Source organism: Pelodiscus sinensis, chromosome 2, assembly GCF_052426305.1.
Source record: "Pelodiscus sinensis isolate ZL-2025 chromosome 2, ASM5242630v1, whole genome shotgun sequence".
Classification (NCBI taxonomy): domain Eukaryota; kingdom Metazoa; phylum Chordata; order Testudines; family Trionychidae; genus Pelodiscus; species Pelodiscus sinensis.
The window spans coordinates 37776983-37799267 of NC_143053.1; the positions used below are offsets into that span (position 1 = coordinate 37776983).

Here is a 22285-nt window from a genome sequence, read left to right on the forward strand (position 1 = left end):
TGGAGAGGAAGGGGGAGGTCTTCCTTCTGGGGTGGGGAGCAGAGGTCAGCCAGGAGGGATGGACCTTTGAGCAGCCACATACAGCTGCCATCCGCCAGGCCCATCAGGTGGGGGAGCGCATCCGAGAGGCCCTGAGGGAGTTTCTCTCAAGGACCTTAGTAACCCTCCCCAGGGCTTCCCCACTAGCAGCATGTGCCTTGCCCCTGTCTGCCTTTCCTCCATCAACCCCTCCCTTCCCCCTTACACCCACCCTTTCCTGCAGGCCCAATACAAACATATGTTTGGTTTTGAAAAAAAGAACTGTTTGTTTTTTTATTTGGGTAGAAGTAACTGGGGAGGAGGCAGGGGCTGAGTACTGAGGAGGGGGATAAGAACCTGGATATGGGGAGGTGGGAGGAACCTGGATATGGGGAGATGGGAGGAGGGCTGAGAACCTGTATCTGGGAAGGAGGGTGGGGGGCTGAGAACATGGGAGAAGGGAGGAGAGGCTCAGAGCTGGGGTTGAGACAGGCACGTGGCTTGGCATGCTTCTTCCACTTCATGTCCGGGGATCTCGGTGACCTTGGGGCTGGGGGTGTCTGGGGAGGATAGGAGCATAAGGCGACGGGGGGGAGGCATCTAGAGCGGGGTCAGGTACGCAAGGAGGAGTGGGGACTGGCTTGGGATGGGGAGCAGGGACTGGGACTGGTAGGTCATCATCTCCCAGAAGGTCACACAAATGTTGCAGCTTGGTTCACATTTGGGCCTGCCTCTGTGCATCATCCCAGATCTTCTGAGCCAGCATCTGAAGGATGGACTTATGCTCCCTCATAAGGTCCTTCTGGACCCTCCGGTGCCTGCAGCTCTCCTGGGGTCGGGCGGCTGGCTCAGCTGCTGGTGAAAGCCCCACAGTCATGGCTGGTCTGGCTGGGGAAAATAAAGAGAGGTGGTCAGTCATCCATGGAGACACTGTCCCTGAGGCCTTGCCCTCATCAGTGAGCTGAGAGCAACAGTTTTCAGGTCAGAGGATGGTGATGTCCCGAGAGCAAGGCCATGTGTTGCCTGGACAGTGGGCCCTACCTTACAGGGGCCCAGAGATCCCCAGAGGATCTGCCCACCTTGTCCCATGGACAAGTAGGCAAGGAAAATGACAGGCCACACTGGGATCCAATGGCTGGGAGGGGGACCTCAAGCTGCCTGGGCTTCCATAGGGGCCGTACGCACACCTGCGCCTGGCAGCGCTGTCCCCAGGAGCAGGTGGTGCCTCGAGCATGCAGGTATGCCCATGTGCCACATGCGGCACTCCTCAGTCTGTGCATGTGTCCTTGTCCCCAGCCTCCTTCCAGCAGTGGCTCATGGTGAGAGGACGTCCCCCCTTAGTGGGGTCAAAATATGGGCAGCCTCCCCAGAGCCTGTGAGCAGGATCCCTGGGGTGCTCCAAGGCGGCCTCCTGGGGCTGCATGGTGCAGGCTGCCACTGCACATGCATCCAAATGCACAGACTGCAGCGTGATGGCCAGGCCAAGAAGGTCGAGCAACAATCGCACCACAGCTCCATAGTGCCAGCCCCCCCCCCCCACCCTGCATGCGGAAAAAACTAAGAGCACTCACCTGAGGATCCCTCCTCGGCCTCAGAGATGCCTAGGAGACATCCAGGCCCGCAGGTACCAGCTCCAATGTGAGCAAGGTCACAGTGCTGGCTGTTTCCTCCTCCTCCTGCTCGTCCTCCTCCTCCTCTTCCTCTTGGGCTGGGACTACTGGATGGGCAATGATAGGCATTTCCAGCTCTGAGTCCAGGGGTGGAGAAGGAGCTACACCACCCTCCAGAATCCGGTGGAGTTCATCATAAGAGGGGCAGGAGTGGGGTACAGCCCTGGAGCATGAGCTGTGCTCCCTCACCCTGGTGTAGGCCTGCTGCAATTCCTTCACCTTGCTGCGGACCTGCTCCAGGCTTCTGGTATGGCCCTTTGTGGCCAGGCTCTCAGCCATCCAGCAGTAGAAATCCGCATTGCACCATCTGGAGCAGAGATCCTGGAGGTTCTCCTTGTCACCCCATACCTCCAGGAGGGCCAGGATCTCTGCCCCAGGCCAGGAAGCACATGCCTCTTGCAGCCTCTGGCAGGCTCCTGGGAGCCCTGTGTATGCTTCCTCGGTCAGCCAGTAGGCTCTTGGGGGGCTTGAGGCTGGGACATAGTGCCCACATGTCAGGAACTGGCAGCTGCGTGGCGTCTGGAAGCACCCAAGGCCTGCTTCCTGCCACAAGCCCTATCCCCTGTGTCTGTGGCTTTAAGAGCTGTCGGGGAGCAAGAACTATAGAGTTGCGATGAGTGTGGACAGAGTGGCCAGCAGGGCACCTGTGTTATTTCCTGGAGACCTCTTTTTTCAACAAAACTCACTATTTTGCGTCCATACATGCCTTTTTCTGATAAAGCTTTTTTGGAAAAGGGCTTATTCCTCATGGAATGAGGTTTACCATTGTCATCGACAGAAAGTTGAAATAACACAATTGCAGTGTGGACACTGGTATTGTTTTTCTGGAATAACAGCCATTATTCTGGGGAAAACGGTGCAGTGTAGACGCACCCTAAGAGTGACTACAGGATAAGTAGCTGCAACTTCCAAGGGCCAGATAAAGTATCAAAAATGATTATGAAGTGCTGTTCTAGATCAAATTCAGCCCTGAAATGATCCAGACATTGATTTCAATGGTGTTAACACAGAGCAGCAAATGTTCCTCTCTGCAATGTCATAAGATTTGCAGATTCACTGCATTTGTCTGAAAATCTTTCCTCCTCTTCTTCACCACTAATGCCTTTCACAAGGCTTGAGAGGGGAAACAGTGCTGAATTGTTTCTAAGATTTATTTACCTTCTATGGGATTTTTTGCACAAGTGAAATATTGTGACCTTTATAAAGAAAAATATTTTTCAGGACATTCTCAACACTTTTTTGTGTTTGCATCTTTTAAGTGGAGCATCCAGTAATGTTTTCATGAAGATCTAAAGATCCTTCAATTACTTAATGATGAATCCTTTGATATTCTTAATCACCTGCCACCTTCTTTTCATAACAAACTTCCTGCACCAAAGGCAAAGCTGCAAGCAGCTCAAACTCTGTTGCATTTAATAAACTGCTTCTGGAGCTAGGGCATGCAGCTTTAAACAGATCTCATGTATAAAATCAAGGAGTTCAAGCTTTAAAGGGGGCTTCTGCTTTCCCTTTCCCTACATAAAAAGCACTCTTGGTCCTAGACCAGAAATAATCTTGGTGCCAGGGCACCATAAGCCCATATAACTCATGATCCATGGTCACACCCAGGTTCTTTATTCCTTCACAGTTTCCCCACCCCCTACTGCTTACGTATTTACAAATTTTACAAGTTTTCCCCTGTTCACAGACTCAGTCCTCAAGCTAGGTGGCTTCCTACTCCCTCCGTGACTAGCCTCTCCCTTTTGGCTTCTTCGTAGCCTTTACATTTCCTGGCTTCTCTGTCTGGCAGGTTTTGCCAGTCCTCAGGCAGGCACCAGGCTCCTTCACCAGCTTCAATCTATTTTCCCTGCAGGGCAGGGCTAATTAGGTGCTCTTGCAGCAGCACCCTGCCACAGTATGCAATTTCAAGCAAGACCATAATCAGACTCTCCACTGTTATAGGAAGGTAAAAGAATTCACTTGTTTGAGTAGACTATGTTTGAGGAAAGTTGTTTACTTTGCTAGCATTACTGCAAGGTAATTGGTCAATTAACATTACCAACTAATAGTCCTTTAGCACCTTAGAGACTAACAAATAAATATATATAGTATCATGAGCTTTCATGGGCAAAACCTACTTATGTGGGTTTCGTGGGTTTTGCCCACTAAAGCTCACAATACTATATATATTTTTGTTAGTCTCTAAAGTGCTACAGGACTATTGATTGTTTTTAAAGTTACAGACTAACATGGCTACCCCTCTGAGACTATCAATTAACGATGTGGCAAGTAAAACCTGATAAAATGAAGGAAGCATTAACAGATATTTGATTTTTTTTGTTTTAATAGTGTCTTGAGCGAGAACAGGGAATTCAGTGGATTAAGCAAGAAAGACTCCCAGCCTTTCTAAAAAGTGATTGTTACTTTGAATACAGGTACCTGTATTGCCCTTTCTAATGTCATATCAAGTTTTAAATTTGTTAATTTATCTCCTCTATTTAATTTGTCATGACATAACTTTTTCCAAGTTTTCTCAAACCCTTTGTCCCATATAACCCACATAATTTTAGTGACTTGGATAAATTAAAGTCAGGCTGATGCCTTTTCTCCATTTCCTGTTGATTCCAATTTCTCTTGCCCCTAAAATGACAAGATTAAAATCAAAGCTATTCTAGAGTTAGGGTAATGCTGCTATGTCTGTTTGTGCTATGCACTGGATCAGAACTGACATAAGCATAATGGTTCATTCTGGCCTTAGAATCTATGATTCTATTGAGTTGTATCTAAGTGCTAGAAATGAATTCTAAAAAATAGTGCAATCTGTCTGGAAGGGACTGCCACTTCTCCATCTTTGTTTTTATCACTCGTTGCTACATCTGGAAATGTAGCTAGATTTTCCTTGGCCAAGGGTCTTTGAGGAATGCTACGGCAAAATGATGCCTCTTGCAGCATGACCTGGTGTACTTATTGTACAGCTATTCCTGACCTCCTTTGAGAGGACAGTCCCGAGACTTGGAACTTTACAATGGGAAGGCTCTTCCTCCAGATCCTTAAAGTTCATGTCTGAGTTCTGTTGGTTGTAGAGTGCAGGATGTTCACAGCTGTATTGGTGAGTCCCTGAAAGAGTGGCTGCCTGGCTTACCACGTCCATTTTTTATTGTGAAAATTGACCAGTTCTTTGGGTATGGATTGCTGCATAAAAATATTTTGATGTTTGCAAGTAACTGTAATAATATTCAATATACTGAAGATGATGTATTACAGTGGAGAGAAAATGGTACAAAGGCATTCTAGAGAAATGTTATATTTTCCCTTTAGGCAAGAAATGAACCATTATTGTTGAACCATTTTCTTCATTAAACAAAACAAAATTATATAAAATGAACTCTAATCATGTACTTAATTCCCACTGAAGTTAGTGTTTAAAACTAAGCATAACACCAACAGGTGGAACCAAACGTGGGCTCTCTGGAGCTTAGCATTAGCCTGAACTAAAAGCTAGCTGGCTCTCAGCTAAGGTGTAGAGTAGATTCATTATTCTCTCTACGTGGTCTCAGTGCTACTAGATGGGACAGTACACCACACCCAGAAGTTGTGTATGTTACATAAGCACATGATTAAATACCTTCCTGAATCAGGGCAAAAGTGAGCACAGATGAAAGAGGGTGAATCTGACCCAGAACACCAGTTCTGAACAATCCTTCCTTCTCCACCATCTCTGGTGAAGTTTGGATTTGGATTTGGATTCAGATATAACTGCAGGCTCAACCCTAATGTATACCATACTTAGATTTTGAAGGGATTCTTCTCTGGCTCTGTGAGCTGTTGAATGGTTATCATTCTTCACATATGTAAATATGGTAAAGGGGGCAAAATAGAAGATAAGTAGAACAGGAATTTCTACTTCTGAATTGATTTGAGAATAATAATGTTTCTTACTCTCAGTTGTGAAGATAAATCAAATGAATGTCTTGATGAATGCTTAACCTGAACTACTTGTCTCCTAATCTTTTTTTTTTTTAACTGTAGGTTAGCTAAACTGCTTTCGCAAGTAGAATGGAGCAGAACTGGTATTAACTTCATTGTAGATACAACATATTATCCCTGGATTATGAAAAGAGAGAGAACACCTCCTTTCCCTGAGGAAAATGAAGAGGATTTAATTATGAGAAAGTTTTATGTCTCACTTGGTCAGGTAAAACCAGCACAATATACAGGCAATGGCAGCATTTTTGTGTGGGATTGAGCACACTGGGATAAGACCCTTTGTCCTAATTTAATCTGTCTGTCTCTCCACCTTGTATCTTTTTCCAGCATTTGGTATCCTATGTTACTATGACATTTTATAAGCTTTCACTCACTTTCCAGTGAAGAACACAATAATCAGAAACGTATAGGCCCATTTATCACAACACTTCTAGTGTTCTCTACATGGAGAGCGAGCCCTGTTGTTCCCACTCCATCCCCTGGCCTCTCTGGATAGTCTTTTCCTTCAGATTTCTGCTTAGCCCAGAATACTGCTCTCAAATTTATTCTCCCTTGGGATAGAATATCCACAAGCAGCCCTCTTTCCAGAAAGCTGTATTTTACTGCTGGCTGGCTTCCCAAACTCCAGTCATACCACTATGACCTCTTTGGAGAGACCTCCCTCCAGTCTCTTTCTGGCCTTGGTCTTAAACTCCTCCCCTTGATTCAAGGGCCATGCTTTAATCCTGGAACTATTTCTACATTCATTATGAACCATCATTTTAATGAAACCAATGTGACAAGAGAGCACATGATAACCACAGACAATAAGATCTCTGATCTCAGAAGCCCTGCACGAATAGATGGAAGTGAATTATTTTATAAACTATTGTAACTATTGTATCATATTGCTTTTCATAGGCTACAGTTACTCAGACAAAAGACTGGTTTACACTAGCCAAAAAAAGTCAGCAAACAACAACTACAGATACAGTTACTCATCCTTTAGTTTCCTCTCAAATTCAAGGAGCACAGTATTCTTCTATACACGCACAGGGAGCTGTTGCATCCAACTACAATGTCAGCCAAAGTAAGTAATAATTAATGGCCAGCCATGTCATTTATAACAAATATGATAAGATTGAAATCAAAGCTATTCAAGAGTTAGGGCAATGCTGCCATATCTACCTGTGATTGTCCTGTGGCCTATAGTATTGTACTAGGAACTTGGGTGTGGAATAGAAAAGGTGTATTTCCTCGACTCCACAATGGTAAATGCTGCTTATTGTAAGAGCATCTCTACTTTGCTATGCAGAACAGGGGGAAGCAAAATGGATCAGAAATGCCTCAACACATGGGGAAGTGTTGGAACTGTATCTCTCCCCTATTCTGTGAGAGTACAGAAGCTACTGCATTTGAGACTTGCCTCCTCATGGCCATGTGGCTCCAGAGCAGGGATGGGGTGGTATGGTAGTAACTCCTCGGGACATTATTGCTCGGGAAACCTATCTTTGTAAAATGCTTATGACTCCTTCATCAATCATTAATGTCTGCAGATTGCACTGATATGTAAGTTTTGACTTAATCATTACTTTATGCAGAGCTGCAAGCAGCCAGGTCAAAATTGTACAGCTCTTGCCGGATCTGTATTGCTCTGGGCTGGGACTGGAACCAGCAGGTGGTCCACTCTGCTGTTACATTTTTCTGCTCAGAGTATAGCAGACTCTAATGTTAGGGGAACCATTACATGTTTTTGCATGATCTAAATTTACAAGAACTTTAACCACAACACTTCAGTGAATGCTTTAGCAATGCACCCCCCTACCAAACACATTCACTTCCTTCTTTGTGAGGGTTGCTAATTACTGTCATATAGACAGTCTTTCTCCTTGCCTATCACCTCAGTTGTCCTAGTAATCAGTGAGTTTTCACCCTATGGTTCTATTAGCTCTTCTGCTAAAGAGCTTTGTCTTCTAGAGTGAAGCTCTGTTTTTCATTTCCATCTGGCTACTACTCTTTCATGAGAAATCTGCTGCTCCTCCAATCCAAAAGGCATTATGCATGCACAGTGCATCCCTTCTTTAACCTCACGGATTGGGGGGCAGAGTCAAGGAATGGACAAGGGTGAGTTTTGGTTGCAGCATAGTTACCTCACTGGGACAGCCTTGGAATCTGATCAGATAGCTGTGTTAGCCAAACAGGATGAGGAAAATCTATCCTAACAGCCAGAGTCAGAGCTGTTGTAAGTCATTGGGAGCCAAAGCCAAGGGTAAAAGTGGGATGCAGGAACTGGGTACCAGAGCCAAGGGTCAAACAGGAGTCCATAGACAGGAGTCAGAGCTGAGGGTCAAACTAGAGGTCAGGAACTGGAGCAAGCAGGGTATCAGGCAAAGGCAAACTCAAGATAGGAACTGGTGGAGTGATAAGCATGAGCATTGAGAAGTCAGTGAGCTGCTGCTGGCTTAGGAGCCATTTGGCTGGCATGTGCGGGCAATCAGGTTGTGTGGCTAATCAGACAGCCTGCTGCAGACCAGCTGTACTGATGAGGCTGCCTAGAGACTAGCTCTGCTGCAGACTGGGTTCCTAACACACTGCTCTAGTTGGAATTAATGCTCCTGGGGAGTAGGCCTATGGTCTTGCGATACGATTTTTGTCATTCATGATATTTTTAATCTATTACTTGATAAAATAATATTTGAATTATTCTTTCAGCAATGTAGATTAGGAATTTGACTAAACTAGATTAGATTCAGTATTATAAAAATTGGTAGATTTTAAATATTTTAATTGGAAAATAATGTAAGATATGTAAGAAAATAATGTAAGGATGGCCCATATAAATTCCTATTGTAGAGCAGACCAGTGAGCCATTCCATTCAGCATTCTGCCTATGACATTGATTAGATCATTCACTGGAAGTTACAAGAAATACTGTAGTGGGAAAATATAGAATAACTTGTCCCTCCTAACCTCTGACTAGTAATGGATGTCATACGCACAAAAACATAAACATTTATCTTTTGTTTTGCGGAATGGTTACAGGAATATGGGTGAGATTTAGTTAACTCAAATTTAAAAAACAAACTAAAACGCAGATGCTGTATAGCAATGGTAAAATTATGACATTGTTTTGTCTTGCTTTTCATTTAGATTTCATTCCTTCTCAAGGCACATATGGTTTTTCTGCTCAGTCTTACAAGGCCAATTTAAAGAGCAGTAGCAGCAGTAATCTAGGTAAGCAATATTTATAGATAAGTGGCTTCAGGGGGTAGCCGAGTTAGTCTGTACCGAAAAAAACAACAAATAGTCTGGTAGCACTTTATAGAATAACAAAACATGTAGATGGTATCATAAGCTTTCATGGGCACAGCCCACTTCTTCAGATGACCAGAGTTTTGAGTTCAGGATGTGAAGACCCAAAATAAATAGGAGAGAAGAGGGGTGGGAGACAGGGAGCAGAGGGTATAGAAAATTCAGGAAGAGAGAGGGAGTCAGTAAGTATCTGAAGACTTTGATTCTTATCTGTTCTGTTTTAACTACCCAATATTCAGATTCTGATTCCCTCTCTCTTCCTGAATTTTCTATACCCTCTGCTCCCTGTCTCCCAACCCTCTCCTTTTTTTCCTCCCCCCCCCCCCACTTATCTCCTATTTATTTGGGTCTCTACATCCTAAACTCAAAACTCTGGTCATCTGAAGAAGTGGGCCATGCCCATGAAAGCTCATGATACTATCTACATGTTTTGTTAGTCTATAAAGTGCTACCAGACCATTTGTTGTTTCTATAGATAAGTGGTCACTTTTGTCAGCTACCATCTGGACTGGAAAAATCCTATTGCCCAGTAACCTGTGATAAACAGAAGGAATCTGGGCAAGTATCAGGTTTTCTTCTCAGCAGATAAGAACAACAGGGGAGGCTGGAGGCCAGTTTAATAACATGAGGCACAGCTGCACTGATCTGTCTATCAAAGGGGAATGACTAAAGGAGATGCACGGGAGTGGAGCAAAGAAAAATTAGCTATGTTTGTGGTAGTGGGAATCAGAGGGGCACTTATTATTTATCTAAACACCTTATTAAGGAAACATTTGCAAACAGAACTGATTCCTTTTTGGGTTACAGATGTGAACTGTAAGAACTCAAATGTGAATTTGCAGAACTATTATCTGCAGTTTCCAACCTATCATTTAAATTGTCTTCTATAACAGATGATTGGAAGATAGTTAATAAGACGCCCGTTTTTTAAAATGGCTCCAGAGATGATCCCAGCAATTACAGGCTAGTAAGACTGATGTCAGTCCTGACCAAACTGATTGAAATGATAGTAAAGAATAAACTTGTGAGACACATAGCTGAACATAATTTTCTGGGGAAGAGTTAACATGGTTTGGTGAAGCATGATTTCCTTTTACAAAATCTACTAGAATTCTTTAAGGGGATCAACAAGCATGTGGACAAGGATCCAGTCGCTATAGTATATTTAGATTTTTAAAAAACCTTTGACAAGGTCTCTCAGTGAAGGCTCTTAGGCAAAGCGAGCTGTCATGGGATAAGAGCAAAGGTCCACTCATAGATCAGTAACTTGCTGAAAGACAGAAAACAGAGGGTAGGAATGAATGGCCAGTTTCAGAATGAAGAGAGGTAAATTGTATAGATTCCTGGGAAAATTTGCATAGAGCAGTAGTATTCAACATTTTAATAAGCTACGTCTACATTCCAGAGCTATTTTGGGATACCTCTGGTATCCCGAAATAGCTATTCCATGTCTTAAGAGCATGCCTGTTATACTGAAATGTAACGGGCTCGCTATTCCGATGTCTCTGTAAACCTCATTGCATGAGGGTTAAGGGATGTTTTGGAATAGCGCTTTATTTTCAAATTTGCCAAATTTTGAAATAAGCTATTTCGAAATTACCTCTAAATAAGCTGCAATTTGCATAGCACAAATTGCGTAGCTTATTTCGAGGTAAGGGCGCTGTGTAGATACACCCTAAATGATCTGGGAAAAGAGGATAAGCAGTGAAGTGGTAAAACTTGCAGATGATCTAAAATTATTCAGAATAGTGAAATCCAAAGCAGACTGAAGAACAGCAAAGGGATTTCCCAAAACTTGGTGACTGGACAACAAATTGGCAGATGAAATTCAATGCTGATAAATGCAAAGTAATGCACATTGGAAAACATAACCCAGCTATGATGGGAGCTAAATTTGCTGTTGCCACTCAGGAAAGAGATATTGGAGTCATGAGAGTGAATGTTTTCAGAGAACTATCCATAATGTTCAGTGGCAGTAAATAAAAGCTAATAGAATGTTGGGAATCATTAAGAAAGAAAAGATAATAAGACAGAGAGTCTCATATTGCCTCAATATAAATCCATTGTACGTCCACATCTTAACTACTGTGTGCAGATGTCCCATTTCTAAAAAGATATATTGGAATTGGAAAAGATTAAGAAAATGACAACAAAAATTATTAGGGGGTGTGCGACACCTTCCATATGAGCTGAAATGAATAAAGAGAGACTTTATAGCTTGGTAAATAAATGACTAAGAGCAGATATAATAGAGGTCTATAAAATCATGACTGGTGTGGAGAAAGTAAATAAGAAAATCTTATTTATTCCTTATCATAACACAAGAATTAGCTGTTACTAAATGAAATTAATAGGCAGCAGATTTAAAACAAACAAATGTCTGTAGTCCAGGACTGTTACGTATGGCAATATCTGTGTTCCAGCATGATTTTAGTTAGCCAGATGTCCACTTATCATGGGTGTGGCCAAGTCTCCCGCTGTTCCATAAAGTTTGTTTCCAGCCACCAGTCCTGGCTCGCAGTGTTCTCTTCTGCTGTTATGTAGCTCTAATGTATCCCTAAATGTCTTCTAAGAGCCCACTAAACAGTGTTGGTCATGATGCTAGACAATATTTACCTTTCATGGTTCAGCAAATTCTCTGGTTCAGCCCCGATCAAGTCCCCAGGGTGTCAGAATAGAGAGGTTCAATTTGTATTTCTTCACAGAACACCAGCAACCTATGGAACTGCTTGCCAGATGATATCGTGAATCCCAAGACTATAACAGGGTTCGAAAAAGAACTAGATACATTCATGGAGGATAAGTCCATTAAAGGTTATTAGTCAGGATGAGCAGGGATGGTAATCCTAGCCCCTGTTTGCCAGAAGCTGGGAATGGGCAACAGGGAATGGATCACTTGATGATACCTGTTCTGTTCATTCCCTCTGAGGCACCTAGCATTGGCCACTGGTTAGAAGATAGGCCACTGGGCTGAATCAACCTTTTGATGTGACCCAATATGGCCATTCTTGCGATCACAGAGTCCCAGGACCCAAGGTCCCAGGAATGTTCATTTGTTTATTTACTCTTTCTAAAAGGTGTCATTCCATTGACAAGCACCTGCCTAACGCTTTGATCAATCTGACAACAATTAAAATCAAGAAGTTAATGGCGTTTTCCAATATGACGAATTATAGACATTCCATTCCACCCTAAGTAGATAAATATCTGCCACTTATTATTCCCTGTTGCTCCTAACTACGACTGTGTCTACACTGTCACTTTCAGGGCCAAACGTTTAGTTGGTTAGAAGTGTAAAAAACCATACCCCATAAGTGACAAAAGTTTTAGCATTGAAAGGCACCAGTCTAGACAGCGCTTTGTCTCCAGGAGCCACACTCCCAGCAATAAAGCTACCATCCCTCATTCAGGGTGGATTTTTTAATCCGCATGAGAACTCTTGCCTGGCAATAAAGCATGACTGCATTGCTCAAATTACAATGTAGCTCACACCTCAAACCACCTCACCATATGCAAGGGAGAAAAGATGGGCCCTGCAGCATGACCAGACATTTAATAGATGCTCTGGGGAGGGAGGTGCCTATGGGTTGAGATGCTAGTTGGTGGGGTGCTGGCAAGCTAGGTTGCACTGGTGGGGGATGGATGTTAGAGAATGCAGAGATCTGGTAGACAAAGGTGGGGAATGAGTTTTACAGACTCCAGGGGCTCTCACAGAGACTGTTATGGCAGAAGACCCCTCCCGTTTAAAGCAAGGTGGCTGCAGCTCAAGCAAGTCTGTTGATCCCAACTGTGGCAGTGTAGCACTTTCCATTACTGCCAACAACAAAATGCAGATATGTTCCAATTTTTATAACTTTAAAAACTTGTTGATGTTGGCCAGGAGAACAGTTCTGAATCTGAGAGAGCTTTCAATGATCTCTTCTGATTCAATGCAGGAGTGGATTCTTTGGCAATGGAATACAATCAAAGGAGTCTCCCCCTCTCACAGAAGACTGGAACAGCAAAAACTAACGATGTTAGTGGGAGATCCAAAAGTACAGAGGAAGACACTTCTGTATCCATTGCTGATACTGCTTCTCAAATTATGTTAAGAGTATACCTAGACCAGAAATGGGAGAATGCTGCTGAGGACGAAGCAAATCTGGACTATGACGATGGACAGGAAATAGCAACTTTTCAAACATTAGAAGAGTTTACATCAGCTTATATTCAGTATATAGTGAATGAATCAATCTCAAAACTGACAGGACAACAGGCAACTAAGAGCAAGACTTATATGAATTTCAGTAAACTGTCCAAAGTATTTATACATCAGTTATCAGATCAGCTTTCTGCTACTGCTGCAGACCCACTTATTTCCCAAAGTGTCTCTCCATCCAGCAGGTTAGATTCCAAAGGATATTGCATAGAACAGGAGACCGAAGAAGTGAATTCAAGTTCAAGGTCTGAAAGTGATGTCGAAGACATTCGGGCTGCCTGGTGTACCAGTCACAGAACTTATGATATTGGCAACAGAAATGAGTTTGAAAAATTTAAGAAGTTCATAAAAGGAACTTTGGGTGAAAGGTATTGGTGGTTCTGGATGGACATTGAAAGACTAAAGGTCCTAAAGGACACTAGAAGGCAGCAAAGGTATTTCCTATTGTTCTTAATGCTTATAAAGAAGGCTAGATAAATTTTATTTGAGTATTTAGAATTACCCATTCATAACAGACATGAGTGAATAATGCAGACACAATGCCACTAATTCTGATTATTTCATTAATACAAGGGTAAGTCGGGAATAACTACTGAAGTTGGCTGAGTTAAATGTGTGCAAAACTAGTACGAGATCAGAATCTGGGTCAGAATTAAGGCTTTGTACAAAAGGGGTTTTTATAAAACTGAATATGAATAAATGTCTTCATGAAAACAAAACGAAAGATACTCTATAAATGTAAGATTTTAAAGTTACAAGCAGGGCATGGAGTGTGACACACTTCCCTAATAAATGTTTTATTCAACTTAGGTCACTTGTCCTAAGCCAGTAGAGACATGTTTTGACTTCTTCTGTTTAGAGACATTTGAAAACATTTTTCTAGAATGAAAACTGTTTGCTCAATGGCATGAATTGTGGCTGTTATGACTGAATATTAATATCTATTGTTTTAACATATTTAGGAAAGTTTGCGTGGGCAAAAGAGAAAGGGGATTGGCGCTTTATGTAAAAAATAGTAGTGCTCATTTCCAAGTCACAGATAATTTGAAATAATATGATCTTGAATGCTTATAGATTGGTATCCTAACTAATGAAGCCCAAGAAGTGGCATTAAATGGTATCAGCTATAGACCACCAACTCTTACTAGGGAATGGGATTTTAAGCTCATAAACTTAAGGTCAGAAGGGACCATTGTGATCATCTAGTCTAACCTCCTTGCACATTGCAGGCCATAGAACCTCACCTACTCCTGAAATAGATCCCTATCTTCATGGTGAGTTACTGAAGTCTTCAAATCATGGTTTAAAGGTTTCAAGTTATAGAGAATTCAACATTTATTCTAGTTTAGACCTGCAAATGTCCCATGCTCCATATTGAGAAGAAAGCAAAAAATTTCCAGGGACTCATTCAGCCAGTCTGACCTGTGGGAAAATTCCTTCCTGACCCCAAATATAGTGGTCAGTTAGATGCTGAGCATGTAGACAAGACCCACCAGGCAGATAACTGGAAAAGAATTATCTGTAATAACTCAGAACCTTCCATTTTCCCAAGAATTCTTTCCTCCTGCTTGAAATGAAGAATATGGAAAACCTTGCCCACACCAGGCCTATATCTGCCCCCACAGAATTACAGGTAGGGGTAAAATTGCTGTTCAGGAAGATTTACACCACACCCAAACCTGAACTGGCCACATGCCATAATACCTTCCAAGGGTTTAACCATAAATCAACATCACCAGTAACGACAAGGAATCAGTACCCTCTGGCCCTGATTCTTGAGCTGCATGTGGGCTGCCCACATATTTACTAAGTTGGGCCTCTGGGGAGTCTGTTAGCTCGTACATATTATGGAAAGTGATGAACGGAACACTGCCTTCTAAATGTGCTATGGTTATTTTGGTTACCTGGTGATGCACTTTAGGCTAATGTCCTGGCTATCTTTCAGCACTTTAATCAACAATGTGTCCTAAAAAGTGCCAGACCAATATGAAGTAGTTTATCTAGATAAGTGTTTCTCAAACTTTTTGGCCCCTGGTCCACCCTTCTCAATGTTACAAACTTTTCTGTGGACTACCAGCCAGCCTCCCATGATGACAAAATGCATTCACTTATCTCTAAATATCTTAAATACTAATGTATTAATATTAGGCTCCTGTAGCCTAATATGAATACATAAATATGCAGCTATCACATTTAGATCTTTTTGTATATAATATGATTGAATAATAATAATAATAGTAAAATCCCCCAGTTACATAAAACCACCACTGCTTACCTTGTTCATTCCCATCTACCATCCTAATGAGATGATGAGTGGTGCTGCTTTTGTTGAGACATCAGACTGGCTTTAAGCTGCAGAACTTAAGACTCATATCAGTCTCCACTTTCAGTTGATGTCTCTTTTTGGTTTTCAAATCTACAAGTGCTAAAAATGCAATTTTGCAGTTGCATGTTGTTGGAAATGGCAACAGGTGCTTCCGAGCTTTCTTGGTGAACCGAGGGTACTCTGACTGTATGTCGGGGTGGGCAATAATTTCTGAGGGGAGGGGTAGCACTCCAAGAATTTAGTAAGTAGTCATGGACTTCTAAGATATTAATGGAGGAGGTGTAGGGTCTAGGTTGGAGGTTGAGTGCAGAGGGGGACTTGGTGTAAAGGGCTGGTATGCAGGAGGGGATGTGGGATCTGCAAAGGTGTTTGATTCAAGAAGGGGGTTGTGACCTGGTACAGTAGACTATGGTACAGGAGAAGCTGCAGGGTCTTGGAGGGGATATGGGTGAATGGTAGGATTCTGACCTGGAGGAGGGCAGTAGGAGGGAGTATAGGGTCTGGGAGTGGGTTTTGACCTGGGGCAGGAGTGCAGGAGGGGGTGCAGAGATTTGGGTTGTGACCATGGGTAGGGGATTGGGGTGCAAGGTCTAGGAGGGATTTGTGACTTTGAAGAGAGTGTAGGAGGGGTGCAGGGTCGGGGGGTGAGTAAGGGAGCAAGATCGCAGAAGATTTGGGTCATATGGGGTAGGGGCATAGGAGGGAGGCAGACAGTTGGGGAGAGGGAACGGCTGGAGTGCCAGAGGCAGGCTCTGGCCAGGAGAGACTTACCTGGGTAGCTCCTGGCAAGCAGCCCAGCTGGTTCCTCAGCCAGGGTCCCCGCTTTCCATGGCCCTACACTAATTGTAGAGGCCATGTGTGGCTGAGTCTAAATGCTGCGAGCCCAGAGGCGGGAAGGTTACTCTGCATGCTTTCTAACAAGCAGCTCCCATTGGCAAGAAACTGGCCAATGGGAGTTGCAAATCGTGCTGTGGGTGGGGACAGCATATAAAGCCTCTTTCCCCTTCCCTTGTTATTCTCCCCTTAGTCTTGCAGAGTTTAGAGAGATGCTTTAAGCATCCTGGGGGGGGGGGGGAACCATATTTTGCAGCCCTTGTTATACGTGAAGCCAAAAGTCCGTCAAACTCTTTTCTTGGAAAATCTGCTTCAGCATTCCATCTGATGCAATATCCTCAAGATTACCTACTGCTTTATGTGTAAGCTTGACACTGATCTCTTCAATGTACTCCTTGTTTCCAAAAGGATGACGAATCCACTCAAAACTTACATCTGGTTCTGGGAAATATTTTTCCAAATTGCACATGAGGAGTAAGTGCACTTTGAAGTCTTCTACAATTTTCCCATCAATTTCTTTTTCAGCTATAAGAATGAAATTGGCCAGAGTTGTAAAAGAGTCAAATCCTCTGTAATTGAGGTGGGCACACCATAGCTCCATCTTCTTGTGTAAAGCTTTTATTTTGTCCTGCACATTAAAGATTGTGATCACTCTTCTCTGCAAAGCATGATTCAGTCCATTCAGAATACTAAAAATATCAGCCAGCTCTGCTAGTTGGGCAAGCCATGAGAAGTCATGGATTCTGTCTGAGAGCTCAAAGACTTGAAAGCCACTGTCATGCTAGTAGATTTTTACCTTTTCATGTAGTTTAAAGACATAGGTGAGGCATTTTTCCCCTTCACAATCAGTGAACTTCGGTGTGAAAAAGAAGTTTTGTGTGTCCACTCCCCATCTCCTCACACAGGGCGTTAAAAATGTGTGTGTGTTTTTTAAAGGATGCCCTTTAATAAAATGTACAATTCATACTGCTTCATCCAGAATGGTTTTAGGCCTGCAGGTATCTTCCTCACAGCAAGTTGTTCCTGGTGAATGCTATGGTGTTTTGCTACCACTAATGGTGCAAGTTTTTGGACATGCGCAAGTAAGCCCTTCAACTTTCCAGTCGTTTCTGTGGTACCATTGGTGCAAATGCCAGCACCTGGGCAAGAGTTGGGGTGCAAATGTTTATCCACATTACTACTTACAATGAAATAGTTGTATATTTCAAAGATAGCTTCTCTTGTATTGGAATGCAGAGAACAACAAAAAAAATCATTGTGTGCTTTCCTGGCATAAGCATACTGGACATACGAAAGGAGGTTAACGTCCTTTGCTATGTTGGTGGACTCATCAAGTTGCAAAAAAAGTACCGGCTTTGATGCAGTCTTTGCCAAAAGCTGGAATTTCACATTTCCAGCCATGGATGTTATTCAGCGGTTAATGGTAAAATTCAAAAGATGTCCCTTGTCAATTATATTCTTTGCCTTTTCTTCCAACATTATGTTATTCATTAGTTTTGCTGCAGGCTTGGTCAGGTTCTCTGCTATAGTATCATCTTTATCCATTTTTCCCACCAACAGGGATACCTTATATGAGACCTTATATGCATTTGTTGTTAAACAACTCAACAGGTCTTTGTATTTTAATTCAAAATGGCATTTAAGCTTCAATGGTTTAATTGCTTCATTAGACAAAGTTTTGTAACACCGATCACAATGTGGATTGGGATCTTCTTCATCTCCCATCCATAAAAAATCCTATTTTCAAGTAGTTAGTATTGTATTTCTGTGTGGGTTTTTTTTCCCCCACTCCTTTTTTGGATTACCGTTTTGTGCATTTCTTTCACTTACAATCTCATTACTGTGTTCGCATCTATATTTATTAGGCGATTCATTCACAGTGTGCTTATCTCCAGTTTCACTGTAAGCAGTACTTGTTTATTGTTCATGTCAAAATCGTGTTGTTGTAATTCACAAATTTTCTCACTTACATTGTCACTTTCATTTTGTACCTAGGGCCGGCTCGAGCCATTCCTGCGCCCCGGGCAGCGAGAGCGCAACGCGTGAACGGCTCCGCCCCTAGGTGCACGACGCATGTGCAACTCCGCCCCCCGATGTGCTGTGTAACTTACAGCTGCAATCTGGGGCACAGCGCCTGATGGCAGCTCTAAGGGGCACTGCATAGCCCACAGCACCCCTTACAGCTGCCATCAGGCGCCCCCCATAGGTTGGCACCCCGGGCAGCTGCCCGGCTAGGCCCCCCCCCCATCTGCCCTGTTTGTACCTGAGGTAGGATGCGGATTGAGGTGGGGATGCAGGGTTTCAATGAGAGGTTGGGTGAAGGAGCAGGCTGGGGTGCAAGGTCTGGATGAGAGGAAGGAGTTGTAGGTGTGGGATCTGGATGAGAGGTTAAGTGCAAGAGTGGGGTAAGTGTTGGGGGGCCTGGGTGGGAGGTGGAGTTCTGGTGGGAGTGGGGGTGCAAGGTCTGAGCAGGAGGGAGAGTGCAGGAGTAGGATGGAGATAGAGGTTGAGGGAGGGAGAGTGCAGGAACAGGGAGAGAGTTCGGGGTCTCAGCAAGAGGTGTGTGTGTAAGGGGAAGGGAATTGAAGGGTCTGGGTATAAGGAGGAGGGGGTGCTTCCCTGATGCAGCTTCCCGGGGAACACATTGTTCAATGCCCCTTGCCCCTCCCATCCATCACCCCCGCTGCTCTCATTGGCTGTGATTTTAGCCAATGAGAGCAACAAGGGGAAAGCCTCTAGACAAGCAGTTTCCTGAGCTGCCATTCCCCTAGCCTATGTTATCTAACATTTTCTTCCGGGTCATTAATAAAACATAAAATCATCCCCGATAAAGTGTACAGATGACTAAAAGATTAGGGGAGCAGTAAATAATGAAGAGGACAGATCACTAATACAGAGCAATCTGGATCACTTGGTATGCAGGCTGCAAGTACACAGTGATTTGGGGGTTATGATGGGTAATTAGCCGAACATGAACTCCCAGTGTGATGCTATGACCAACATGGCTAATCCGCTCCTTGGTGGCATTCTTGAGAATGTGTATGTCACGGTACCTATGGCTGTTGAGCAGCTCCCATTAATTCCCTAGCCTGGGATGCCTTTTACATTGCTTTGGTGTCAAAATATCAATTCCTGGGCTCTTCGCATAGCCTCAGAGGTAAATATAAACTGGTGTGGTATTCTGGCAAGAAGCTGGCTGACTGGGGCATTTGGCTGCAGTGTGAGGCACGGGGCACTCCCAGTCCAGCTCCCGGCAGGCTGCTGCACTCAAAGCAGGCAGCCAGGCAGGTTAAAGGGGCTGGCTGTGGGGGGGGGGGGGGGGGGAGGAGTATCCCTCACCACTGGGACTGCCCCAGCCCTGAGGTCTCCCCGCTGCCATTATTTTTATGAGTCAGTGGGGCTGCAGCTGCACATACCAGGCCCCTGTTGCTTTTGCTGCTTCCTGCTTCCTCTGACTAGGAAGTGAGGGAAAGTGTACTGCCTGCTGCATTCCTCTTCTCCTCCTCCCCTGGGCAGCCAGGAGTGAGAGGAATGCAGGAGGTTCTGCACTTTTCTCTCACTCCCTAGTCATAGGAAGCAGGAAAATCAACAGGGACCCAGTATGTGTGTCTGCAGCCACCCCCCCCCCCATGAAATGGCACCCTTGCTCCCTCTCATACTCATCCCTACACATACCCAGCCCCCTTCCCTGAGCCACATACCCTGACTCCTGCACCCCCCATATCACCAGCACTCTGCCCTAACTCCTGCACCCCCAACCCTCTGCCCTGAGCCCCCTGCATGCTGCCCTAAGGCCCCCCCACTCCTCACCCCCTGTACCATTGTATCACAACCACTCCTGGCCTAAGATCCTCCCAAGGGTGGGTGGGTTGTGATAGTATAGTACCTGTAAGAAATTTTAGTTATTTTCACCCCTGCACAGCCTTCGGTATGAAAATTCACTCCCAGCTAAATACATGAACAGTCAGATCAGTCATTCATAACTCAGATACAGGGCAATACCCACAAATTCCTAGTCCCAGCCCTGTATATAAGTCATGATTATGTGTGGGAAATGTGTGTCTTATGCTGCTCAACATAGGCACCAACTCTGTGGGTGTTCTGGAGCTCAAGCACCCACTAAAAAGAAGGGGGCGAGATATGCAAGGCTGGAATAATATTTTGTGGGTCTCTTCCCCAGCTTGACCTCTTCCTCATGAGGCCCTGACATGCCTACCACTCACAATGGAGGAATGGGGCAGAGAGGAGCAAGCACTCATTGGCAAAAACATACTTCAGTGCCTGCGCTGCTCAATACCCTTCCAAACTGTACAGGCTCATAGAAAGTCAGGCTCATAGAAAGTGTGCCATTTCATCAAAGGAAAATGATAATGTACCAGCCTCTCTATTCCAAATAGAGTTCCCCACACACTTTAATCCAAACAGACTTGATGAGATAAAACAATAAGATAAGTTTATTAAGTGCAAGAAGATGAATTTTAAGTGATTACAAGTGGTGATGCATAACATCAGGATTGGTTATAAAAAGAAAATAAAAGGATAAAATACAAGCTAATACCTAATTTAACAAGCTAAGTGGACTTAAAAGCAAAGGGGTTTTGTCTTGCCAAATATAACAGTCTGTACTCCCAGCTAGGGCCCCTCTCCCAGTTCAAAGATGTTTCCTTTTTTGTCTTTCAAGCATTGTAGCTGCTGAGAGTAGAAATGGGAAGAGAGAGGGATGAAGTAGAGACCACTGTCTCTCAGGCTATGTCTACACTGGGAAGGTTTGTCGACAAAGGTGCTGTTGACATGGAAAAGTTGCAGAAAGTGAAAACCAGTCAAACTGTTTTTTCTGCCTCCCATTGTCGACATTTCATGGCCACATTGCTAGCACTCTGATAACAGATAGAGCAAAGCAATGTGGATAACCATCTCACAGTGCAGTGATGTGCGAAGGCATAGCTGATCCCTGCACTTCTTGGGATTCTCTCATAGCTCCATGCTGAGGAATGTCAAAGCAACACAGCAGTGTCTCCAGCTCTCCCCTGGCAGCAGCAGTCTGCCTTCTGCTGTTTTCCTAGCAGAGCAGAATAGAAGCATTCTAATGATTTGCACCTTCTTCCCCAAATGGAGTGGCTCACTCAGCTATCAGATACCTCCTGGAGCTTTGAAAGGGGAGAGTCGCATGCCTGCAGGGCAGCAGAGATCACAAAACACGGAGCACAGCATCAAGGCAGACATTGTGGGATACTGACAGAAGCCAGTTCTCCTGACAAAACAAACAGCAGAGTTCACACTGGCTCTTTGTCAACAATAAAGGAGGGGGAGAGTCTCTCGTAAGGCTGGCAGTTTTTTGTCACCAAAACTGGGTGCTTTTCCCAACAAAAGTTGCATTGCAGTGTAAATGCTCTCATTGTTTTGTCGCCAAAAGGCAGTTTTTTGGGGAAAAATGTGCCAGTGTAGACAAGCCTTCATTCTTATTCCACTGTCCCCTCTTTGAGGATTATCCCCAGCTAGAGTGCAGGTGACAAACAGTATTTTGTGGACTTGAGGTTTGAGTTGTCCCTGTGATGAAATGTACATTTCTTATTCACACCCTAAATTTGGAGTCTGTTACAGCAATATTATATAGTAGAAACTTATGCATAGCAATATTGAATATAAAGTTGTATTTTATCAGGACAATAATGTTCAGCAAGTTGTTAGTTTTCAAGTGATCCCTCACAAGTCATGCTTTGTACACCATATATCACAGTCTTGTAAAAATGGTGACCATCACAGTATAGATAAGTGTTTCTAAACTGGGCCAAGGGCTGGGGAGATTGCTTCACCAACTGCCCATGCTTGAGGAGATCAGTCTATTTAGTCTAACACAGAAAAGGTTAAAGGGTAACTTGATTATATTCTAAGACTATGGTATCATGTAGAGCACTGGTACTACAAGTGTGGCTACATGCCAGAGTGAAAGGCAAGTTACATACATACTTGTCCCTTTGGTGT

At 43.8% G+C, this 22285-nt stretch overlaps 1 protein-coding gene across 3 annotated transcripts in view; it reads left to right on the forward strand.

The window, feature by feature from the left end:
* RGS22 (regulator of G protein signaling 22) overlaps window positions 1-22285 on the forward strand; it is a 111731-nt gene that overhangs the window by 25806 nt on the left and 63640 nt on the right. For all 3 annotated transcript variants that reach the window (XR_012901293.2, XM_025184322.3, XM_025184323.3), the window contains 5 exons: window positions 4017-4102; window positions 5697-5862; window positions 6555-6723; window positions 8784-8867; window positions 12881-13577. Coding sequence is in view for 2 of the 3 variants with exons in the window: in XM_025184322.3 (XP_025040107.1) it covers window positions 4017-4102; window positions 5697-5862; window positions 6555-6723; window positions 8784-8867; window positions 12881-13577 (1202 nt within the window). In the remaining variant the exon portion in view is untranslated. The remainder of the gene's footprint in view (window positions 1-4016; window positions 4103-5696; window positions 5863-6554; window positions 6724-8783; window positions 8868-12880; window positions 13578-22285) is intronic.